Source organism: Antrostomus carolinensis, unplaced genomic scaffold (assembly GCF_000700745.2).
Source record: "Antrostomus carolinensis isolate BGI_N321 unplaced genomic scaffold, ASM70074v2 scaffold16803, whole genome shotgun sequence".
Lineage (NCBI taxonomy): Eukaryota > Metazoa > Chordata > Aves > Caprimulgiformes > Caprimulgidae > Antrostomus > Antrostomus carolinensis.
In genome coordinates, this window is record NW_010306023.1 from 1 (window position 1) to 23,392 (window position 23,392).

At 37.6% G+C, this 23,392-nt stretch overlaps 1 protein-coding gene across 1 annotated transcript; it reads right to left on the reverse strand.

Moving 5' to 3' along the window:
- Window positions 1-3,138: 3,138 nt before the first annotated feature.
- Window positions 3,139-21,272, reverse strand: LOC104522644 (alpha-catulin-like; the record flags this gene model as incomplete). Its single annotated transcript, XM_010164996.1, has 7 exons — window positions 3,139-3,225; window positions 6,137-6,337; window positions 7,387-7,557; window positions 7,859-7,948; window positions 10,223-10,342; window positions 14,538-14,725; window positions 21,083-21,272. Coding segments are annotated over 7 exons (1,047 nt in total), but the record flags the coding sequence as incomplete, so codon positions are not given.
- Between the last annotated feature and the right edge of the window lie 2,120 nt (window positions 21,273-23,392).

Consider the following 23,392-nt stretch of genomic DNA (forward strand, 5'->3'; position numbering starts at 1 on the left):
ACACACATTGAACTATGTGAATCAGACTGAAACCACACAGTATCCGAGTAGATAATACATTGTAAATTAAGTTTCTATGAATAAATTGAATTCTCAGGGATGCAAAGAAAAGCTTGAATATAATCACCTCGTGACACAGCCTTATAAAAGTAAAAAGCATTTTTTTCTGCAAGGAGACTGAAGCCAGAGATGGGTCTTGGAGAAGTCTCAAACACTCTCCCTACACTTTCAACAAGCAAGGAATCGCTTGCCCTTGAAATGCATCCCTAAATCCAGGCACGCTTTCGGACCCACAGATCTGCTGAAATTGTGCTGTAAAGGACTCTGCTTGACAACATCTATCAGCAACAGCTGTGATAGTTCTAGTGACTACTCATAGTAGGTTTACCTATGTCCTGCAATCAGCCCCATTTTAAACACATAGGTAAAAACAAAATAGCAACATCTTTACAAACAGCAGAGCATTCTTATGCTCATAAAACTATTATGAGTCTTGCATTATTACACTCAGTTGGCTGGACTGCACTGAATATACAACAAACTTGTCTGTTCAACAAGAAAGTTATTTATCAAGTTCTTATGAATGCAATGAGCTTGAAATTGTGACACTGGTGGGCCTTGATGCTGCAGAGAAGAAAATGTTTACTAGAATAATACATTGGTTTTTTTTATTCCACTGGACTCTACCTGTTTTTACTCCCTTCCCTGGCAGTACCCAGAATTAAAGTGTTGGTTTTTGGTTTGTTTTTAATTTCATGCAAGAAACCTGAATTGTTGCCTCAAAACCTGCTGTGCCTGTTTTTTTCGGTGTTTTTTTTATTTGGGGGGGTTGTGGGGGGGGGGGGGAAGCTATGACAACCTGTTATAAACTATTTATATAGCATTGCTCACATGCCATTAAAAATTAGCACAAACCACTAATCTCAGAAACTAAGTCAGCTCTGAAGAAAAGATATCTGCAAGGCTTGCAATGTTAGAGTGGGAACTGGCAATTCTCATTCATATACAGGCTACATAGAGATTACCTTCTCATTAGAGATTCTTTTCATCCTGATCTAAAAAAAGAAATTTACTTATACTTAATACTGTCTCTGATCATTAGCAGGAAAATAATCTCAAGGAAGGAACATAGCTTTCATTTCTTCCATAAAGTGACAGAGATGGGAAAGAATTACTTTTAACAAGGCTGTCTTGTTTTCTCAGCCACCCAGGCTCTCAGAAACATTTTAATTAAGAGTCACAATACTTAAATTTCACCAACAGAGATCCTGGTGGCTGACTGATATGCTGCAGCACCTGAAGTCAGACTGACAGGACAGACCTCCTCAGCCATGGAGAGAACCATGGCTACTTTGGGATCAATCCAATCACTATAAAGGTGAACAAGGAAAATGACATAATACTCTAGTCCTAGGAGTAGCATGAATCCTGTGCATTTTAAAAAAGCTCTTACTAAGTAAGCTTTTGTGCTCTACAGGTCACCAAAGCAAGTCACACAGAACTTAGAATTTGTTAAGTTTAGAAATCCAAACCCACTCAATTTGCTCCACAATTCCTAAATCAGCATGCTACATTTTCACCTGCATTGCTTTTAATATGGAGCTACATCACAGGGCACAGGTAACCCACTATTTTGTATTTTATGCCACCTGTGTAAGCTGGTTTACAGAAGGTAATTTTCTATTCTTGCACCTGACAAAATTCTCTAACTTAAGTGCAGTAAATAGGTAGTCTTTGTTGCACATTTGCATAAATAGAAACCTGTGGGCAGGACACTATGGTAGGATTTACATTTATGGAGCTGCAAGAAAATACAAGATATTAAGAACTTCTTCCACATACCATATTCCAGACACCTTTGGCTTTATGATCTGTGCAATTACATAACTGCCCACTATTTTGACTGGGAATCCTTCCTCCTCATTCAGCACACAGGAGCAATATTACTCAAAAAGGACAATCTTACAGTTAAAGCTGCTGAATCTCACTCCAGAAAAGCTCTGCTAGTGACTTCCTACATAATGGTGACCAAAGGAAAAACTATTAATCAAAGTGTACGAATTATGTATCCTCTGTTTTCTGGGGGCCCAACACACTGCCTGAGAGCAGAAGGGCATAGCACTTAACTGCGACTGAAATAGATTCAAAGCACTGTCCAAATCTTCAGAACAGCTCCAGGAATTATAATTTAGAAGATGAAATTTCTCATTCTGCCTCTATTAAGAAATATGCACCATGATTTTTTGAGTACTTGAGGTTTTCCAGTTACAGCAGCTGAGAGCTCAGTCTGAGCAAGTTCACCACACCTCTCTTTGCACTGCTCTACAGCCTAGTATTGAAACCTTCACTGTCCTTAGTCTTCATTTTTCCATCTGTTCAAAGGAACAGTAACATGAAGCAGCTGAAAAGGTATCTGAATGCTTTGCAAATATTTTGGAAGCTGCCAGAAACCAGTAACTCTGTATTTGGCTCAAATCTGTGGAAGAGACAAGGCATCAATGCTATCCATTAAAAGAGGGAAGAAGAACCCTGATCACTCAAGTGCAGTCCATCCCATGTACCAAATGAGGCAGCTATCTCATACATGTATGTAAGTTGACACGCAGCATGCTTGCATTAAGGAAAATAATGATTTACAGTAAGCACATACACAGCTTCCAACCTTCTAGAAAAATACCCAAGTATAAGGCACTGTCATAACACATTTCTGCTATAGAAATCAATAGAACAGGTTAAGTACAAACAAACAGCAAATATAATTTATTCATTTAAGCAGATACTAACAAGAAGTAGTATTTAAAACAGTGATGCATGAATTCCCAAGGAACATTTAGCCTTCACATTTAAAGTAATGATTATACACATAGTACTTCTTTCCAAACACTTATCTTTTTTTTTTTTTTTTTTTTTTTTTTAATTTTGTGACGAATTTTACACAGACTGAAGCCACACAGTATCCGAGTACGGACACTGAAGATGACTGCACACTAGCTCCCTAACATAATTCTGATTTAGCTACTCTTGTCTATATATAGATACATGCCTTTTCAGGTACAAGATCCTATTTTACAACTTCACATACAAGAAGTAAGAAATTCAAGCTTTTATTCAGTCTATGCTTGCTTAAACTAGACTTACCTCTCTTTTAAGTTCATTCATACACTGGCATGTTTTTAAAATGGCTACTTCCAAATCTTCCATGAGATCCTTTGTCTTCTGGTTTTGCTACAAGCCAAAGAAAGCAACCAACAAAACATTACACAAAAAACCCCAGCAAATCCCACCTTCACATCTTGTGTTGTTATTTCAAGTTGCTTTAGAACATAGCCTTTTCTTTCTAGAAGTAATGTTTTCATTTGCACATCCTGTGTATATTTTACTTGAAAAATTCTTTTATAGAAACATTTATCATCAAATGTAAAAATAATAGTGATGCAAGCTACTAATCAAGATGACTGTTTCTGTTCAACAGGAATTTATTTCTGAACCTCACTGAGTTTTTTCAGGGAAAGGGTTTCCTCAGTCTTTACAACTTCCAAAAATATTCTCTCTAAACATCCTAAAGTAGAGCAACATTTTAAGGCTTTTTTTTTTTAATGTAAACACCCTTTTAAAATAATGAGGTACCTAAAACATCATACCAAATGTTCTATACTGAATTACAAAAAGGTTGCTTAAAGCATCCTTGTAAGACTTTAGATCATTGCCTAATTTAAATGAGTACAGTGGCTATCAACATTTTGTTGAGGTAGCTTCAAAACAGAGCTCCCACTTCTGCAAACAGCACCTATCTATGGAATAATCCAAATGTCAAGAGACATACACTGGGGAAAAGAGTTAAGTAGCAGTGATTTTGCATTCTTCTCCAAAACATATTGGAAACGGTTATCCTAAGTGGGACCATTAACATGGTAATAGCTGCAAAAACATTAGCCTCTCAGAGTCTAAATTAACATAAACATACACATGCACACAAAATGTGTGTAGATATAGACATGCACACCCTCCATTGTATTTAAAGGAAAAAAATCCAGTACGGTAATTTTTCTCAGGTATTCTTATCTGTTCTAAGTCTCAAAGCTACCAATCCCTTCAATTTAATGCTTTCCTTTAAGTAATTTGTGTAAAAATGTAACATCACAAAATCACTTTTATCACAAAGAGCCTCATGTTTAACACTCACTAAACTGTCCTCTTTATTTCTTTTACTTATTTAATGTGCACATTTTTGCACCTTCTACGTGCAACTTTTTTTTCTTTTTTGGGTTTGTTTGGTTGGTTGGGGTTTTTTTGTTAAGTTAAGGAATTGTGTAGCCAAAATAAGGTTACAGGAAAATCTAAAACAGGACAGTAGCCTGCGATCTTATGAGCTCAAACATACACAGGAAGGCTTTCAGAAATATTTAAAATTAAATCAACAGCATTAGATAATCTGTTGTGCTCCAGCTAGTTTTCATTAACATACAATAATACAAACAAGAACAAATCAGTGATGTCAGTCTGATTTAGAGTTGACCTAGGGTACAAAAGATTTTAAAACACACTCTTCACTGAAGACTCACTAAAAGGAAGGACAGTGAGTAGCAAGGGAAATAATTGGGCAATCTAAGAACTCTACATATCCCCCAGTTCATGTAACCCCAAGGTACAATAATTTTTCTTTTTTTTTAAATCAACAGTCCCACTTGAATCACATTAAGTCCCTCAGAAGATACTGACCCTCCAATGAAGATGCTGAGCTGAAATTAAAAAGTCACCTCAGTGAGCTGATGCTATTTTATCTGCTCACTACACCTTCAGTCACTGCTAGGCTGGGTTATTTATTAATGAAAATACTTAATACATAAGCACAAACGTGCATACCCAAGTATTTTCACAGACCATATATATGCATAGTCTTGTACTAGGCTCTCATTTCTATTACTTGAAATGTAGCATGTAAATTATCTAGAGGTTATCAGTTCCCACCAGTAACAGAGCTTAGAAATACCCAAGTGTACTGGTTTTGGCTGGGACAGAATTCATTTTCTTCATAGTACCTGGTATGGTGCCATTTGGGATTTGTGACAAAAACAATGTTGATAACATGGGGATGTGTTAGCTATTGCTGAACAGTGCTTACACAGCTGCCTACCAGGGCTAAACACCAGCACCAAGCTAAACACAGTTTTAGTTTCTTATAGTTATGGGATTCTCTGCAATTAATATTACATATGTGTCTTCTTTGTAATAACAATAGTCTGTATTATCAGTAAGATTTATATGCTCTTCAAACTACACAACTGCATTAAGAACACTTGACTGCAGCATCTCATTCACAGAGATGAAAAGGAACAAAAATGCTTTCTCATAAGTAATACACTTCAGTTAAGTAAATATCCTATACTAGTACACATCTGCCATATTTCAGAGTGTCAATAAGACTTTGTGCTTATGTTTCCCCGGGAACAAGACTGAAAGCAAGTCAGCATCAGAAACAGAAACTGCATTTTCCATCTCCCCCTTTTGCATGTATCAGAATTCTATCATCTTCAAGGAATGAGATAAGATAAATAACAGAGAAAGGCTTAATGTGCTGCTTCTCTAAAAAGGTAAACTACCATCATTTAAATCTTCTAAAAATTACAAGCAAAAATTCCCTGTAAGTCTTAGTGTCTCTTTCCTCTCTCTCCACAAGATTAAAAAAACAGACAATTTTTTAGAATATTTCCCTTTCCAATAGTTTAAGTGTTTTCAATATCCTGTTGAAAACAAGAAACAGAAACTGTGGTCACTGCCATGGGATCAAGACAATTGAAGTCTCTGAACTACTCAACCAAAAGACTTAGCTATTTAAGACTGTGCAATCATACTTCCATTCGCCTGGTTTCCACCTAAGAGCTTCATTAAAATTAGGCTACCATCACTAGTAGCCTAATTTAGCCATCAAAGAGTCGGTGAAGCAATACCACTGGGGCAGGAGGAGGGCAGAATATATTGAAGTTGCAGAAGCACAGAATAAACTCTGGCTTCCTTGATCAGCTCTCACTGTGTGGAATACACACAGTTCTCTCTTCCTAGACCAGAAGAAACACAGTATTAAAAATTTATTTCCAAAGTAGAGGCGAAAAGATTTACTTTGCTAAAAAACTCTTACAGCTTGCATCCACACTGAAACCAGCTGCTCTAGTTCCATTTTAGCCTGTTTAGAGAGCTCCAAAATGTGTTCTCTGTGCTCATGACTGGTATAGGCAGAGTCTGTGAAGTCCTCTGTATGTTCCAGGATAACCTCCAGCATTGTTGAAAGGTTCTCTTTTGAGAGAAAATAAAGATTCTCACGAAGACCCTCCACCTTATTCTGAAAAAGAAACATAACAGTTCCTTGAGAATTTATGTGGTTGTACAGTTGTGATGCAAATGCAGAAAGCAGATGCATCATTTTATATTTTATTTTTATCCTCAGTGCTTTTTTGTATCATTCACTTGTTTTCAAAGTAATCAAACAATTTGCTTGTACCCAGACATCCAGTTTAGGCTTTGGGATTATTTTTTTTTTAATGTAATAATACCATCAGCAAATTAGTGGCTGCTCATCAGAAGTTACAGAAAATACACTACTGTTCTGGTGTCAATGAAAAGTTTTTAAGTTCAGTAAGTTTCAGAAATTAAATGCATATTCAGATTTTGTTTGATCTTTACAAGTTTTTCCATATCTGTATAACCTATTTTGAGTATTTTTCTAAAAATTTACAGGTAGCAGTTGAATACTTTGAGGTGCTTTGCAAAAATTTCCACCAAATTCTAAGGGGCTGTGGGGGGTGAGGATAAATAAATAAATAAATATTCAAACAAACAAACAAAACCAACTAAGTGACAAACTCCAAAGAAATGAGACACGGTGGTCTGAGTATGAAATTTTACAAGAGCTTTTATCAGGAAAAACAGACTGAGCCACAAGATACAATTTCAATTAATAACATTTCCTTTGAGTAACAGTTTCCTCTTCTAAATGTTTGGATGAATATTTCTGTGTGCAGTTTTAAAAATACTACTAATTAAGAAGCAAGAATTCTTCAACCACAACTATTTTAATGAGGTTCTGATTGGTATCTTAATACTTAAGTTTATTCACCGTTTGAGGCATCACCTCAACAAAACTTTTAGAGTCCTGAATGCATTCTGATTTAGGAGGAGATGACAAGTATCAGAAAGTGTATTTTGGCAACAATAATGAAAGTATCATCACCTCTTGCCAGATTACCCAACATATTGGGACAGTTATTTAAGTTACACTGCTGAAAATATGCAGCTCAACCACTTGGAATTTATTTTTTTTTTTTTCTTCACAAATTTTAGTTTTGAGGTAACTTACTAGGCTGTGGAAAACAAGATTACTTCTCTTCTTACCTTGAATTCTTTGATGGCAGAATATATGCTGACGGGGGCCATTTCATTTTCTCCGTTAGATCTAGAGTCAGTTACAATTTCTATTACCTGTTCCAAAGCTAATCTCATCCGGTGAAAAACTCCGTCTTTGTTTATACGAGCAGATTCACAGTCTGGATGCCTGAGACAAGTCTTTTCAAAGAAAGGAAAGTACATATTGAGTACACATGCAGTATAGCAAAATAAATGCTTCCTGCTAAGGCAAGTCTAAAGCATCTGTTAGAATATGATAAATTCTTTCTTTTAAACTGCTATTGTGTTAAGTAGAACTCATAGCGTTCTCAGAATATAAAGATTTTCCTCTACTTATTCTTTATTCTTACACCCTACAGCATGAGGTTTAAAGCAAGGCTGTAAAAGAAAAGTCAGCTATCCTGCCAGATGCCATACTCTGATTTATCTCAGTTCTCTAAGAGCCCACATACTCACTCACCTTTGAAGCAGTCAGGAGCATCATGGTGCACTTCTCAAGAACAGCCCTAGATGCTGCCATTCTAGCCTTTTTCTTCTCATCCTTCAAATCCTAAACATCAAAAGAAAGAAATCACCTGAATATTACACAGTAACTAAAATGTTAACTGCTTATGAGACTGGAAAAAGAAAACTCTTTTGCAGATGGATGGGTTGTAAGAAAGCTGCTTTATGTCTGACAACTGCTATTTTCAGCCTAACTCATGATCTAGAACTTGATTTTCAGACAGATTTTTAATTTATGCATTTATTCTTGGCTCTATTCAATTCAGATTTCAAAGAAGGAAGATCTCAGAGATACAGAGCACATTATATAAACTGACACTAATTTTGCCATCTTTATCATATAGCATTATCCATAAAATAGGAAAATTAGGGGAAAAATATCTCTGACAAAAAAAAAATAAAGTCTGAAATGGGCAAGAGGGTAAGGCAGAGACAGAGAACTCCAGCTTTTCATTGTACTGCAGTGAAGGAAACATAAAATAAATCTTTTGTCTACTTGAGTGTTATATTTACCACTGATAAAGTTTTAAGAGGCTAAAAAAGCAATTCTTCTGTAGAAAGGCACTGATTACAGGAATTTTTCAAGTACACTCCAGGGAGAGGGATACACCTGCAAAACCAAACTATATCCCCAGAAAAGCTCATCAAAAGGAAGATTCACAATTGGGATGGGGCTGGGAGGGAGGGAAGAAGGCAAGACATGAATCCCTCAACACGTAAGAGGGTCTAACAAGAGGAAGAACTTACAAAGCTACAGCTAAAATCTTTTCAATGCCAGCAAAGATAGCTGAGTGCTATTTGAGTGTTAAACAGGCATTGGAATAGGACCAGCTGAAAAGGGAACAGTTTACAGGATGGAATAAATTCTAATTTACCCTAGAGTAGCAAAAACCCCCAGCTAAATCACAAAGCAGTCTGTTTTGACATTTTTAGAAAAATCTTATTGGGCAACTACAGAAAACCTTTAAGATCAAAATCACATTTAAAAGAAAAAAAAGCCAGCTAATTTATGAAATTCTGACATTAAATTCTGATCTGACCACACTCAAGAGTTTCTGGCATACTTATAATTATAATAAGGAAAAATACTTTGAGGGATGTTTCCTCCCAATAAAACAATGCCACATAGCAGCCTACACACTGTAAAGTGAGCATATCAAGAAAGTCTTGACACAATTTAAAAAGTACTAACAAAACATTATTTCCAAAAGAGTCAAGCAGGCAAGGAGAGGAGAGCCAAAGATCAGTTAATAATGAAAACCAAAAATAGCTGAAAGGGATATCACTTACCAGCAACGTACCTTTCCCTTTCCAAGGAACAACTGGTATCAGTATTTCAGGAAAAAATAAAAGAGTTCACTTCCAAGCAAGTATTTCCTTTAACTATATGTAGCTTGTCCAGAACTGATTCTTTGATAGTGAGCATGTACTTATCAGACTTGGAAGACATCCATGTGTGTGTAAAAGGAGTGGGGTGGGGGGTTTTTAGCAAAGTTCTCCAATGTTTTATCCAAAGCATGCTCTGTCATATCACAAAAAACTACTTCTATATGCATGAGGTTGGCCAATAGTTTATACAAATTGAATTCTGAAGTTTGCTGGATATTAGGGACTCCATATCAGACCCTAGTTCAGTTCTGAATGGAGGATTTGATTGCCAAAAGGAAGGAACTAGAGCTCACAGCAGAAGTCTTGAGCCTCAGCAAACCTTTTATTAATGTGGAAGTAGCAGCAAAAAGCTTCCTGCATGAATGTAAGGCTTTGAAAGAGTAGCTGCATGCAAGAAGTAAAAAACCATTACCCCAACATAAGAAGGTTTTTACCTAAGCCTAGAAAAATATTCTAGAATAATAATAATTAAAATAATAATAATTTTAAAAAGTAAATGCTTTATTAGGATCTAAAGATTTAATGTTTGGAGTTTTCTAAAATACTTACTCTGTTTTCAAATCCCTTCACTATATGCAAATATCAAATGTTTCTGTCAAGTGATAATAGATAAATTCTCTACCAGAGTAATAAGCCAGAAAAGTTAGAGCCAAAAGACAGTGATTGAAGCCAAAGGACATCTCCAGTAACATGCACCCTGGCTTCTACAAGATACACAGATCAAACAACACAGCGATATCTCTCAGGCTGAAGTTTAAAATCAACAGATGCCCTTTGAGTGGAGCAAGGAGAAGTAGTTAGGTTTCAGAGATAGGACACCAGCGATCATTTTGTTTTGTAATAGTTAATCATATCAGAGGAATCCAAATCTTCCAGTGATTCAGCTGAAAATGATACCTTACATCTCTCACAGCTTGTTATTAGTACTTACATTTTGCCGATCTCCAGTTAAATGGGCAAACTCTACCATTTCATTTCCAAACTGGCTGAATATTTGTACAAACTCCTGGAAACTACTGACTTTTTCTAGTTGTTCCATTGTTGCAAGAACCTGCAAGATAAGGGAAAATACTGTAGATTATCAAGATATTAAACAGAAAACATAACTACTAAACTAGGAATATTATTATTTGCAGACACTTCTAATTCAAGATGCTTAAAGTGTATACATTTTATCACTGTTTAAGCATTAATAACCCAATAGCTGGAAATCAAATCTAAATTAATAATCATGCTTCATTCAAAATAAGTCATTCGTCGTCAACCCTCAAAAAACATTTTTCTCACTCTTACCAATACTGAGTAACAGTATTACAAGATTCAGTTTCTAGATTTAGGAATAATGTTACTGTCATATTAAATTTAAAAATATAAGTAATTGAAATTAATCTACAGTTTATATCCCTATGTTGTAACTCTCAGTTTCAAAGCTCAATTTCAGATTCTTAACTTTCAAAGTCTAAAACCACAGTTCCACAGTCAGAGAGGTGTTTTAATGGCTGTGTGCATTAACAAAAACAAAAAAGCAACAGCATTCCTCAAAAGAAAACAAGTTAGAAATTAGTTAATATATAGTTTTATACTTTCCATAACAACCTACTCTAACTCTGAAGATTTTTATTATCTCTATATATACCAAAGAACTAAATGAACCCAAGTTGAATCAAGCTTTTATTCAAGACATGTAAAAGCATGTGAAATAAGCATTCTTTAAACACTCAGCAAAAATTATCATATAGCTTATAAATTACTGAAGCTATCCTTGCTGAAGTCACTACAATATGGTTTACAACAAAGATTAACATTAGGGTTTTTCAGGTTAGCAGTAGAGTTGTTCATCCTAAAGTGATCTTTCAAATCCACTAAATGTCTTCAGAAGGGAAGACAGTCAAAGCAGTTCTTTATTGTGTTTCAGACTGGAAATAAGATACCACATGAAAAACTGGCCAACTGTACTTGAAAGGGAGAAATATCAACTTATTTTTCCTTTCTTATGCCAGAAGTATCTTCCTCCCAACTAAAAAAAGCACTTGACATACCTGATTATGACAAACTACCCCCTCTCTGCAACCCAGGTAAACCTTCCTGGAAGCACCTGTTCTGTAATTGAGCAGCTCCTCAATCTCATAGTTACAATCTACGTAAAGCAAATGTTCCACTAAATCCTGTGAGTACACTGGGACTGACTGCTCTATCATGCAACACTAGACCATAGTATAGGTCTGAGTATCTTATGTTATGCAGCCAGTTCCACAAAGGCTGCAGAAACAGGAACTTTTGTGATTCAGGTGTTGACGCATGAGCAAGGCTGGGGTATAAAGGACTTGTAAGGAAGCTGCACAAAAATGAAGATGTGAAAATAGCAGTATGAGAACGGAAGAAGCAGAGAACCACAGGACTGGAAAAGTGAGGATGTAGAAAAGTGAATGTGGAGAAAGAAGAAGACACACTAGGTCCAACTTTCTCTTCTAAGAATGGATAAAAAAAATTAATAATAATTATACTCAATCTTCTTGGCTTAAGCAAGTATAGTACTTCATGAGAATGGTCTTGGTTGCAAGTAACTCTGTTACAGTTACCCTAGAGCACATGTTTCCATCATGACAGATCTCTTGTTAAATAAAAATTTCAATGAAAGCACACAGATTTCCATCATAGCTAACAATTCTAAACGTTGCAGGCAGAGCTGACGCTTCAAGAAACTACATACAGTGAGAAACCATACAGAAAGCTCTAAATTTGTCTAAAGCTTATTCAAGAAGCTGTTAAAATGCAAAATATCTGTGATGTCTTCATAATTTTTCATTTTAAACTTCCTTCAACATGAAACACACAGTATTTAACATGTGCATTTTAAAACACAAGGTTAAAAATATATATCAAAAAAGTTCCTATTAATACCTAAATTGGAACTTTGTTTACAGAACTACTGCTGCACTATGAATGTTGCCCTTCAGATGGCACTCAAAGGCTGACACCACTTCAGAGCACATCCATATTTTGATCCAACCTGCATCTGTCACTTCCCTATTCATGTTCTGGCACTCCTAACCTGACTGACGGCAGTAAGCAGAGCAAGACATTAAACTCACTGATGCAGTGACTCAGTCTGATGGACAGTGAAACAAATTTTGTAATGTAGGAAAGATGTGGGCAGGGACTTATGAAATGCACACAATCTAAGAACACAGGGATGGTAGATAAGGTGTAGAGGATGCAGAAGCAGGAACAGAATACAGGATCATCAACTAGAGGCTGGGTTCTGAAGTAGGTCACCATTCCACAAGATCTCAAGCACTTAATCAGTCTATGAGACCGGACATCCAGTCACTAAGCTGTTTTTCTGTCCTTTGCCCTTGGTTGACTTAACTACCCTTGATTCATATGAGGAAGATGATGATGACGATGAAAATTAAGGTGTTCAGAAAGAGGCAGCAAGCAAACTGGCACTAAAAAATTTAACACTGGGCATTCAGTCTCTAAGACAAAAATGAAGCTGAGATCTAGAACACTGACCCACTCCAAAAAGCCAGCATCTGCTCCAGCTGGCAGTACTGATGATGCTGCTCCTGACTTTCTATCCTCTATGCCATGTTATACTAAACTGAGTATTTTTGTGCACTTAAGTTCCTACCCACATCAACCCTGTTCCACAATATTTCTTACAGGAAGAACTCCTTTGCTATCCACCACACCACTGTCTGACAACACTCTTCAGGAGCACACTCTATAAATATCAGGGTATGCCTGTATAAGACACCATCATTCATTTAACTTGGTCCTAGAGATGCCAACTGGTCTACTGGTATCAAAAACAGAAGGCAACATTCTCAAACACATGTAGACTATGCATAGAAAGGAGAATGCAGTAAAACTCAAAAGACCACAAAAACTGGAGTGACTATGGCAACCAGAGTCAGATACACTTAATCTAGAAAATGATACTTCATTTTAAATACTCTCAAAATTAAATCCTGCACCTATGCTTACTATATTATGTCACTGTATATATGACAATAGTTTCACATATATTTAAGACTATAATAAACCATGTCCTGCTGCCCTCCTTATCCCTTCATGATACAAGCACTTGCACAGTTGCTCTGTAGCCTAAACTGCGTTAACGCTAGCCACTATTGGAAGGGTAAATTAATTCAGATCACTGCATGGCTGCAGACAAGGGCAGAAGAAAAGCTCACAAAAGGCAGCAAAAGGTATTAAATGCATCATTCTGGTTTGCAGTGGAAGAAAAGACCAAAGCTGCAAGCAACTTCAGCAACTTAATATTGATAAAACTACTGCTACCTTTACCAGCCACTGGATAAAGAGCACTAAGACAGCAAATGAGTGCTAAGTGCAAAGACAGATTGAAGCAGGTACTGCTGTAGTTTTTGAATCCTGGATTCAACTAAGTGCCTTGGATCTAGAAGTTGCAAAACAGAGACCAGCATGTCTGAAAAGCAAACTGGGACAAAGGAAGAGAGATTGTATGAGGAGTCAAAAGAGGAAAGAGGGGCCCTGATCTGGATAACAACTTGAAAATTAATGGAAAAACCGAGGCCCTGTCAGGCTGTCATTTTTCTAACACGAGGTTTTTCTATTTTTGTTTTAGCACATCAGGGGAGAAAAAAAAAAAAAAAGAATATTCTACAGTCAAGACAGTGCAGTACATGAAATACATTACATCTGAGGTTAAATGGGCCTTCATACATTATTTAAATCAACTAAGTAGTTTCAAGCTAAGTTTCCAGACATATGTTAAACTGCACAATAAAACTTTTAATCTGTAAGCCTCAGTTCACTTTTATCAGCATTCCTCACAGCTTTTTGCCTTAGACACGTTCATAATGCTCTCCTTCTCTTGATCCTGACAGTACAAACATACTATCCTCAGTGAGTAGAAGCTTTTACTGGCCACGTTACTGACCTCATGGCCTCGCAGCCTCCACCTCACAGCAAACTTACAGGTTAAGCAGTAACACAGCGCCTTCTCCAGCATACTAAGCCAACAGTGCAATACAAGTCACATGTAGAAGTCACTGAAAATTGTTATTTTATTCTTCCTGACTTACAGCCATCCCCTTTCAGATATGTGGTAGGGGAACATGTGTAAGACATTCATTTTTACCTCTTTACTTTGCGCTTCCCCTAGAGATACAATGAAAATACCACTTCATTTGGCACCACTGTTTTGCATTGGTTACAGGCTACTAGTTAAACAAAACAAAAAAAGAAGCTACAAATACCTTGTTTCTGGAAGTTATAATTTGTTTAATAACAATTCTGTCTGCTAACACCAGCACTTTTGTGACAGAAGAAAGCAACAACCTTGCAGCTTTTACCACACCCGTTTTGTCTGTAAAGATTGTTATGTGACTATCAGACTCTGGATGATCCAAACTTGCCACGTCTGTAAGCTGTGCAATTGTTTCACCTAGAGGGAAAAAAAGAAGGAATTAACATTTCATACTTACAAAAAAAGATACTGGGCCATTAAGCATTCTTAACTTCTACCTTTCAAGGATAAAACAACAATTTCACAGCTACCTACAACTCTTACTTCATTTCACTGCCTTCTACTGACTGTTGGTGGCACCCTCTCCATATTTTAATTTGGACTATTAGTCAGTACTGCCTCATTCTTCCACCTGTAACATACACTTATTTTCATAGTCTACAGATATTTCAGGTCGAGGGGATGGAGCTGGGGAGTGTGGAGAGAGAAAACATTCACAGGAGATATTTTTCCAATTTTAATAGCAAAAATCAAATCAGTATAGACACTTGCAGCATCAACCCACTGAAGGAGTGGGATGCACCAAGGAAGGAAGAACTATAAATTCCCCTCTATTTCCAAATTTCAGTTAGTATTCTAGTAATTTACACATCTCCTGTTCCTGTAGAAGTCTCCATGCATGAAGAATAAAGAGATTCCAAACAATAACTTTACAATTTATAGAACTGAAGCATTACAGTGAGACTACTGCACTTTATGTTCAAAGGAGGACTGTCAAACCATACATTTTCAGAGACAGGAGAGAAAAAACGGCAAAGTAAGTGCTGATTTTCTGTTCATAAGCATCTTTTGATTCAACTACCATTTAACATGATAGTAGTTACATAGGACTATTTGACCACTTTATATTTTTTTATGTGGTAAAAATTTTACAATCCAATGTAGCAAATGGATGTCCTTGCCTGAGAAAAATCACAGGCCCCTATCCATTTAAATCTTCTGGAGTACTCTAGATAATAGTGCAATAGAGGAAAGGCACAGAGCAGTTCCCTATTCCACAACTGCAGAATGACCCCTGGGAGACCAAACTCGGGCAAGCTCTGAGACATGCTTTCTGTCAGCATGCAAGACAAGATAATCAACCCACAACCAACCAGCAGATCATCCTTGAAGATAAAATTGAGGACATTTGATCAATTCCCCTCTGACTCATCTTCAAAACCTCAACTAAGGTAATTCACCTAAGCAGACAAGACACTTGCTTCAAAAGCCTGACAAGGCCAGAGGTCCCATATGAAGAACCTGAGGGTGCATTATTACTCTGGAAATACCACACACAAACCCTATGGAACAAGGAAGGTCTGACAGTCCTTCAAACCACACAGCTCTGTGCTTCACAGTGTTTACATACAGATTTCTCTCTGACAAGTGTAATCCCGTGAGCTGCTAAGTTGCCTGAATAGGTACTGCACTATAGCAAGGAACTTCCAGTACTTTAGCTAGGACCAGGTCAGGTCATAAAAGCAATGCTATAAATAATCAGAGGGTCTCTCTAATTTGAGTATGCAAATATGAATAAATAATAACATAGTCCTGTGTAATCTCCTTTAGGTGTTCCTGCTCCAGCAGGGGGATTGGACTAGATGATCTTTCGAGGTCCCTTCCAATCCCCAACATTCTGTGATAGTACACTCTGAGACAGTGAGTTCCATAGCTAAAGGGCCTGAATACTAATAGAAACAAGAAAAATTATAGAAGTACAGCTAGCATCCAAACAGCAAAGACAGACAAATACACTAAAAGTGAAGTTGTAGGGCAAGTCTCCAGTCAGGCAAGGAGATCATTTAAGACCAAAACAGATTGGCCGTTGCCTTCTCAGTCAAATTCACTTCGGTTCAGGCCAGTCTCTAGTTGGAACTGTTAAACTTTGTCAGCAGATTAACCCAAATCTCTCCCTTTGACCCCAAAATATAAGTGACAGCATAAAATCCTGTAGAAACACAGAGAGAACAATTAAAATAGACATAAAGTGCTTTTGGTAACCAAGGAAGGATGCAAACATCATTACCCCATTTCTTACACCATGCAATTCACCTTCTTGAAGATAAATTATCAAGTCATAGGTGAAGCACCTAATCATACAAAGAGTAACCAGGGAACGTAGATAGAGCTGCAACATCTGTATATTAAAAGCTCCAGACAGCCCTAGAAACGTGACGCTTCTGACAACAGAACCAAGGCTTCCTTCTCTACTTGCAGGTCTGCAAATACAAGAACAGGAACGGTGCCCTGGGAGTAATCTATGAGAAGCATGACCTGTTAGGGTACAAAGAGTGAGGTAGGGACTATTTAAACCAGTTGGGCATACACGAGTCCATGACACATCTGAGGGTGTCAAAGGAGTGGGTCAGTGTCACTGTAATTCTGCTATCATGTCTGAAAGATTGTGACAATTAGGACAGGTTTCCAGTGACAGAAAGGTAGCTGTCACACCCATCTTCAAGAAGGGTAACAAGAAAAATTCCGATAATTATGGGCTAGTCAGCCTCATATCAGTCTCCAGGCATATTACTAAAATCATCTTGGAAGCCATTACCACATGAAGCAAAAAAAGGCAATCAGGAAGAGCAGCACAGACCTGCAAGGGTGAAAAGTCCTTTATTGACCTGAATGCCTTCTATGAGGAGATGACACTGTCTCTAGAAAAGGAAGTAATGGATGCTGTATGTCTCAACTGTAGCAAGGACTCTGACATGATCTCCCATAGAGTTGTTATAACTAAATCAGAAGACATGGACTGGATAAGTGAACAGTAACATGGGTAGAAAATGGAACTGACTTGGGCTTGGAGATGGTGATCAGCGGTACAAAGTCTGATGGGCAGTCAATTACCAGTGGAATCCCCTCAGGTACTAATACAAGGCATCAAAACTGTTCCCTGGATGATGGGCTAGTACATTCAACAGCCATGTGAACAATATCAAACTGAGGGGAGTGTCTGATCCGCTGGAAGACATGGCTGCTGGACAGAGGGACAGGCTGGAAAGGTGATCCGACAAGAAGTTGGTGAAGTCCAACAAAGGCAATAATACCAAGCCCTGCATCTGGGCCAGGATAACATCACGCAACAGTACAGGCTGGGGTCAGCTGCCCAGAGAGAACCTTTGTGGGGAAAGACTCAGGGTCCTGGGGGACAAAGAGTTGAACTGGAGTCAGCAATGATGGCCAGCTGCATGCTGGGTCGTTACTAGGAGTGTAACCAGCAGGCTGCACAAATGGTTCTTCCCTTCTGATTGGCACTTGTGAGACAGCGTCTGGAGTAGCATGTCCAGTTCTGGGCTCACCAGTACAAGGGAAAACATTGACGTAGTAGAGCATGTGACATAAAGGGAGAAGTTGAAGGCAGCAGGTTTGTTCCATCTCAAGAAGAAAAGGCCAATGGCAGAGTTTACTGCAGTCTAGAACTACTTAACTAATGGGCAGATATGGAGAAGACAGAGACAGACTGCTCCCAGAGGTGCATGGTGACAGGACAAAAAGCAATGGACAAGATAGAAGAAAGTACTTTTGTCTTTGTAGGGTGGTCAAACGTTATAAGAGCTGTACAAAAAGTTGCATAGTCTCCATTTTTGAAGTTAAATGTCCCTTCTGCCCCAAGTTATTCTGTGATTCTATTTATCCATTTTAATTTGTTGGTTTTCAATTTGCTTAGGTTAGTCCTTCTCTGTACTAAAAGATGATGCAAAAATAGGACTTATTTATTGCCTCCATTTTGCTCCATGTCTTTAAGGGTATGTAGACAACTGGCAGAGAATACTGAAAACTTTGTGACACTAACTCATTCTTGACATGTGTTTTCTCTTTTAAGTTAACCAGTCTTTCCTAGTTTTGGAGGACAAAAAAAAGAAAGGAAAAAAAAAACCACAGATAGGCATCTAAAAATGTTCTTCTTTGAGTTACATTCCACTACTGTACTGTTGCTGTAAATACTGACACAGTGCAAGACTAATGTTAGGCAAGATCTGCTACACGACCCTCTGCAGTGTCTGTTTTATGATTCTATTTTGAGTTAATCAAATTACAAGATTTATTACAAGGAAATAGTCATAACAAGTCTGAAACACTTCAGATCACTGATTATACCCTTCACAAGAGACAGATATAACATCTGTCATCCTTCAAAGCCTCTGCAGGACATGCAATTGATTTAAAGCCTTCCAACTTTTCTTAGCAACTGAGATGCTTCATGTTCTAAATCCTTTAGTGTTAAAAAACTCTCTTCTATGCCTAAAAAAGTGTCCCTTTAATTCTTCAGGCACCATCTAATTTATCAGTTAAGAAGAAGTTTGAACAACTCTAAAACTTCCTCTGTCCTAAACAGCAAGGGCTTTCTGTTGCCTGTGCCATCAGAACTTGGGATTATTTTATACAAATCCATATTCTTGGCTATAATTGTCCAGGAGATTTTACTGGCTTGCTTGGGAACACTAAAGTTGTTCAAAACGGCACTTCAGCAACTACATTCAGAATCTGAACTCAAAGGACAGTTACCCATAAAAATTTCTTTGCACAAGGGACTCTTACCTTGTCCAACACTTAACAGTCCACAGAGATAATTATGGCACAAAAACCCCACCAAACATAAAACAGCAGCAAACTCGTTTGATATACTGAACTTCTCATTTAAGTCTTAAGTTAAATTTCACATAGATAGCTCAGAGAGAATAACTGATCCATGTTGAAGTAAATGTGAGGCTAGACAGGAAGATAAACAGTCTATATCTTCACTCCTCTATACTGAGGCACATTTCTGCATAACAGGAAATAAAACTTGCAAAATAAAAAAGTATAACCATTTGGTGAGAGAAAATACTGCAGACTATTTTGATTCTGAGCTCCTCCTGGATACACTGATAGGGAGAAAAAGCACTTGGCCACAGCACATCCAGCAAGTCAAGAAACAGAGATCCAGACTGCTTCGCTCTTCTAGCAGCTGAGATTATCAATGTAAACCTTAGCAATTTTGGCTTGCCAGCATTTTACTCGGATCTCTGAAGTGGAAACACATACTTCTCACACCTAATGGAAAGTTTTCAAATTAGGGCATTTCTGTTTGCAGCCGAGTTTACTGGAGTGACCATGACTTTTGAGTCTGAAGTTTATCTAGAGTAGTCCTTCAAATCACAAAAACAATAATTCATCACCAGCGTGTCTCTAGACATTGCGACTCATTGTTGAAGGATTTTCAGAGGATTTCTTACTGTACCACGCCCAATTTCTAGGCTTTCCCCCCCCCCCCCCTCCATTTATGACAAACATAGTATGAAGTATGGATCCCCAAAGTTGGAGGCCAGCACAGCAAAGAATATACTATATAGGACACCAAAAGGCAAGTTTCTCGGGCTTCTGAGGTTATTTAAAAGATAAAAAACAGATGCCCACCCACAAATCCACTTTTTATCTTAACAGATCAATTCTAAGTACAGTGATCCATGTCTTGGAGTAGAGCACTACTCCTTTCTGCAATTATCAAGACATTAGCGTTGAAAGGTCATTTTTTTGCTTCTATATCTGGTTGCTCAAGACTGTCTCCCTGAAGCCCTAGTAAGCAGAAAGTCTGTCACACCTGTAGGTATGTCTGCCTGCTTAAACAGGAAAAGCTTGAAGAAGAACTTCCCATGATCTGAATGTATTTGAAAGAAAAAAAACGAAAACCCACCACCACCAATGAAAAACAACAGGAACATTCTTCTAGATGTGATCTTCTTGAAGACTACACTACAGATGTAAGAATATGCATTTACTAAGAGCCACTAAAATATGCAAGGAACAGTACTTAATATCTAGGAAAGCAGTTTCTAGCATGACACTGACATTCTCTTACAGCATCAGAGAACGTAACCCACTATTGGTCTAGACAGAGACCTCTGGGGGACAGAGGGTGATAGCAATCAACTCAATCAATTACCCATACTTCACATCCAAACCATACCCAAAGCAAGTTTGCAACAAAAGTTGAATCCAGCAAAAAGACAAGTAAGATATGATTTTCATTCTACTGAGGGGAGTCATCAGATGACTGATGTGAGTCATCTTACCGAGTCCTGATGAAATATGGGTTGACACTGACCTTCATTCAGACATTCAGATTTAGAACACTGTGACCTCAATAACATAACACTCAAATTACTTTAAATATTCCACTGTTTTAGCTTCACAACAATAAACTCTAAAGTTGTATTCTCACTATTCTGCTCTTTGTCTGTGGTAACATCATAAAACAAAGAGTAGTCAGGTAATTCCTTGTGGTAAAAGATCTTATAAAAATCAAAGCCAACACACAATTCCATTCCCTGTTCATAAGATGACAGCAATTTAAGTAAGTGACAAAATCAGGTAACAGATCAGGCCTTGAATAAACCAGCAGAAGAGGGTTAAGCGATTAAATAATAAGTAAAAATAAATTAAGTTCTTACATTATTCCTGACAGTAAAAATAGTGTGCCAAAAACAGCACAAGCACAACAGAATACAAATTTCATGAGTAACAACATACCTGCTCTCCTTGCCTCAATGCAAGCAACATTCATTTCCTCTTTCAACTCATGATTTTCATTGGCTATAGCTTCACCTACTGTAACAAATCTTCCAACTGCCAGGTTAACTGCTTGGCCCACTCGCTGAATTGCCTGCAGAGTCTTGTCTGAACGCTTCGGTTTATCCTTATGATTAATAAGAGTAGTTATCTGTGAACAAGAATAATTAATTATTAGAACTGTATGCAAGAAGACATTTTAATTTTAGTATTAGAGGCAAGTTTTAAACTGAACTCGGTAATAGACTTTTAGCATACTTCTCTAATAAAATTAAATGTTGAGTCATGAGTTATCATTTAACTTCTCAGAAAACAAACAAACAAAAAAAAGGAGTAAACCGAAGTTTGCTCATCTGCTGTGGTCTCAGCTTATCTTACATCTCAAATGAACTGAGAAATTTTTTTGCCGTCCCATTTGCAGTATTAAAATAAGCTGCCGTAGGTCTCTCGAGAGGCTTTCACACTACAGACACAGTAAGAGTTGAGGAATCCGATAGTAGATATATCAGTATCATTTGGGGTTTGCCAGCACTGGAAATCTTACGAAGTTTTTGCGCTGTCAGGTAACTAAAGACACTCACCTATTATGATTTGGGAGCTCCGGCTACTTTTACTGAAAAAAACTCTTTCTAAATTATACTTTATCAACTGATTAAGGCAGGCTTTAAGAATAAGCAGTGGCACAGTCTTTGCACAAAAAGAAGAACCATTTGTCTTTTAGAAATAATCTGAAGCCCTCCACCCATTAAAATATACGCTGTACTCATAACTTATACAACATCCTCAATTACATGTGTTTTCTAGAATTTAGAAAAAGTTTGCCATTTAGGTGCAACTTATCAGTAAAACAATTTGCAAGGATGTTCTTATTCTGAACTCCACATCCTGTATCAGCTTTTCTGCCCTGTATGACATTGCACTATACATTTCTTCTTGGATCATGCCAACCAGAGGTCACCTTCTGAGCCATGCAGGCTGCAGCAGATTAAAGATTTGCCCAGGAGACCAAACATGAGGAAACAAACAGATCCCTCTCTCACTCATAGAGAAAGGTAATGCAGAAGTAGCTTCTCAACCAAGGCAAACAAACATGGGAACAGTGTGCAATCCTGCCACTCAGAATTAACAAATTAACAAACTCCATTACAGACAGTAGAAGAGCTTTACATTTTTGGTATGACAACCATTTTCTAGTGAGATGCAGGACAGAAGTCGAACTCTGTAGTTTTGAACATCCTAAACTAGTATAAAACCATCACTGTTGCCAAAGATAGTCCTGACTGTCCTTGCCTCCCTCTGTCATTTTTGCAATGAATAAATCTGATGTGGGTTAAACCTGAGTTGTGGAGAAAGTGCAGTTTGTTCATTTAGTTTTTCTTACAATCAGTCGCCCAGTCCAGTTCATTGCATAGCTGTATGAACACTTTTGGTGGCAAAAGGGAAAAGGTACAGACTGGAGAGAAGATGGGCATGGTTTAAAATGCCCACAGAACTGCATTGTAAGCCACATTCCCAGCGGCTCAGAGATGTCTGCTGAGAGAATCTCAGAATTACATTAACTACTTAAGCATTTGAACACCTCAGCTGCATCTGTTTAATCACAGACGTCTCTGTCCATTCCTCAAAAAACCATAAATCACCATTCACTCATACATTCTCCTACGCCAGTCAAGCCTACGGTAGGACAAGAGCAGAGAAGCTGTACCTGTAATGCTCACATGGGATGCAAGAAAAGAGCAGGAAGCACTGTAGGAACTGTTCTGCTGTGATCAATGCCCAAGGCTTACCCTTCAGATATCACTGAGTGGTATTTCTGGGGAAAAAAAAAGTAGTGGTGTTTTTAACACCTTACTGGGGCTGATTTTGAACGCCAGGAGCTAGTTTAGTCAAGTTTGCAGTAATAGACTGTGCAATGGAAAATGTCCATATTTCATAGAGCATTTTGCACCAAGGGGAAAAAAAAAGCCAGAAAAAACTAAGACCTATCCCAATAAACAGTGCTGCCCTATCAAAGAACTGCTATGGCAATGGAAGAATATTTTGTCCTAGTACAAAACATCACTATAGAAATGCATCATCTGCCTACTGCCTTCTTATATGTGCCCTACTTCTCCAACTTGTACCTAAGCCACAAGCTCTAAAGGAAAGCCACTTTACACAATTCACACAACAAATCAGTTCCAGTAAGAGTTCCCTGAGGTTCACCAAACTTCAACCCCAAAGCATATGGACCCCTGACATCCATACAGTGAAAATACCATTTTAGGATGA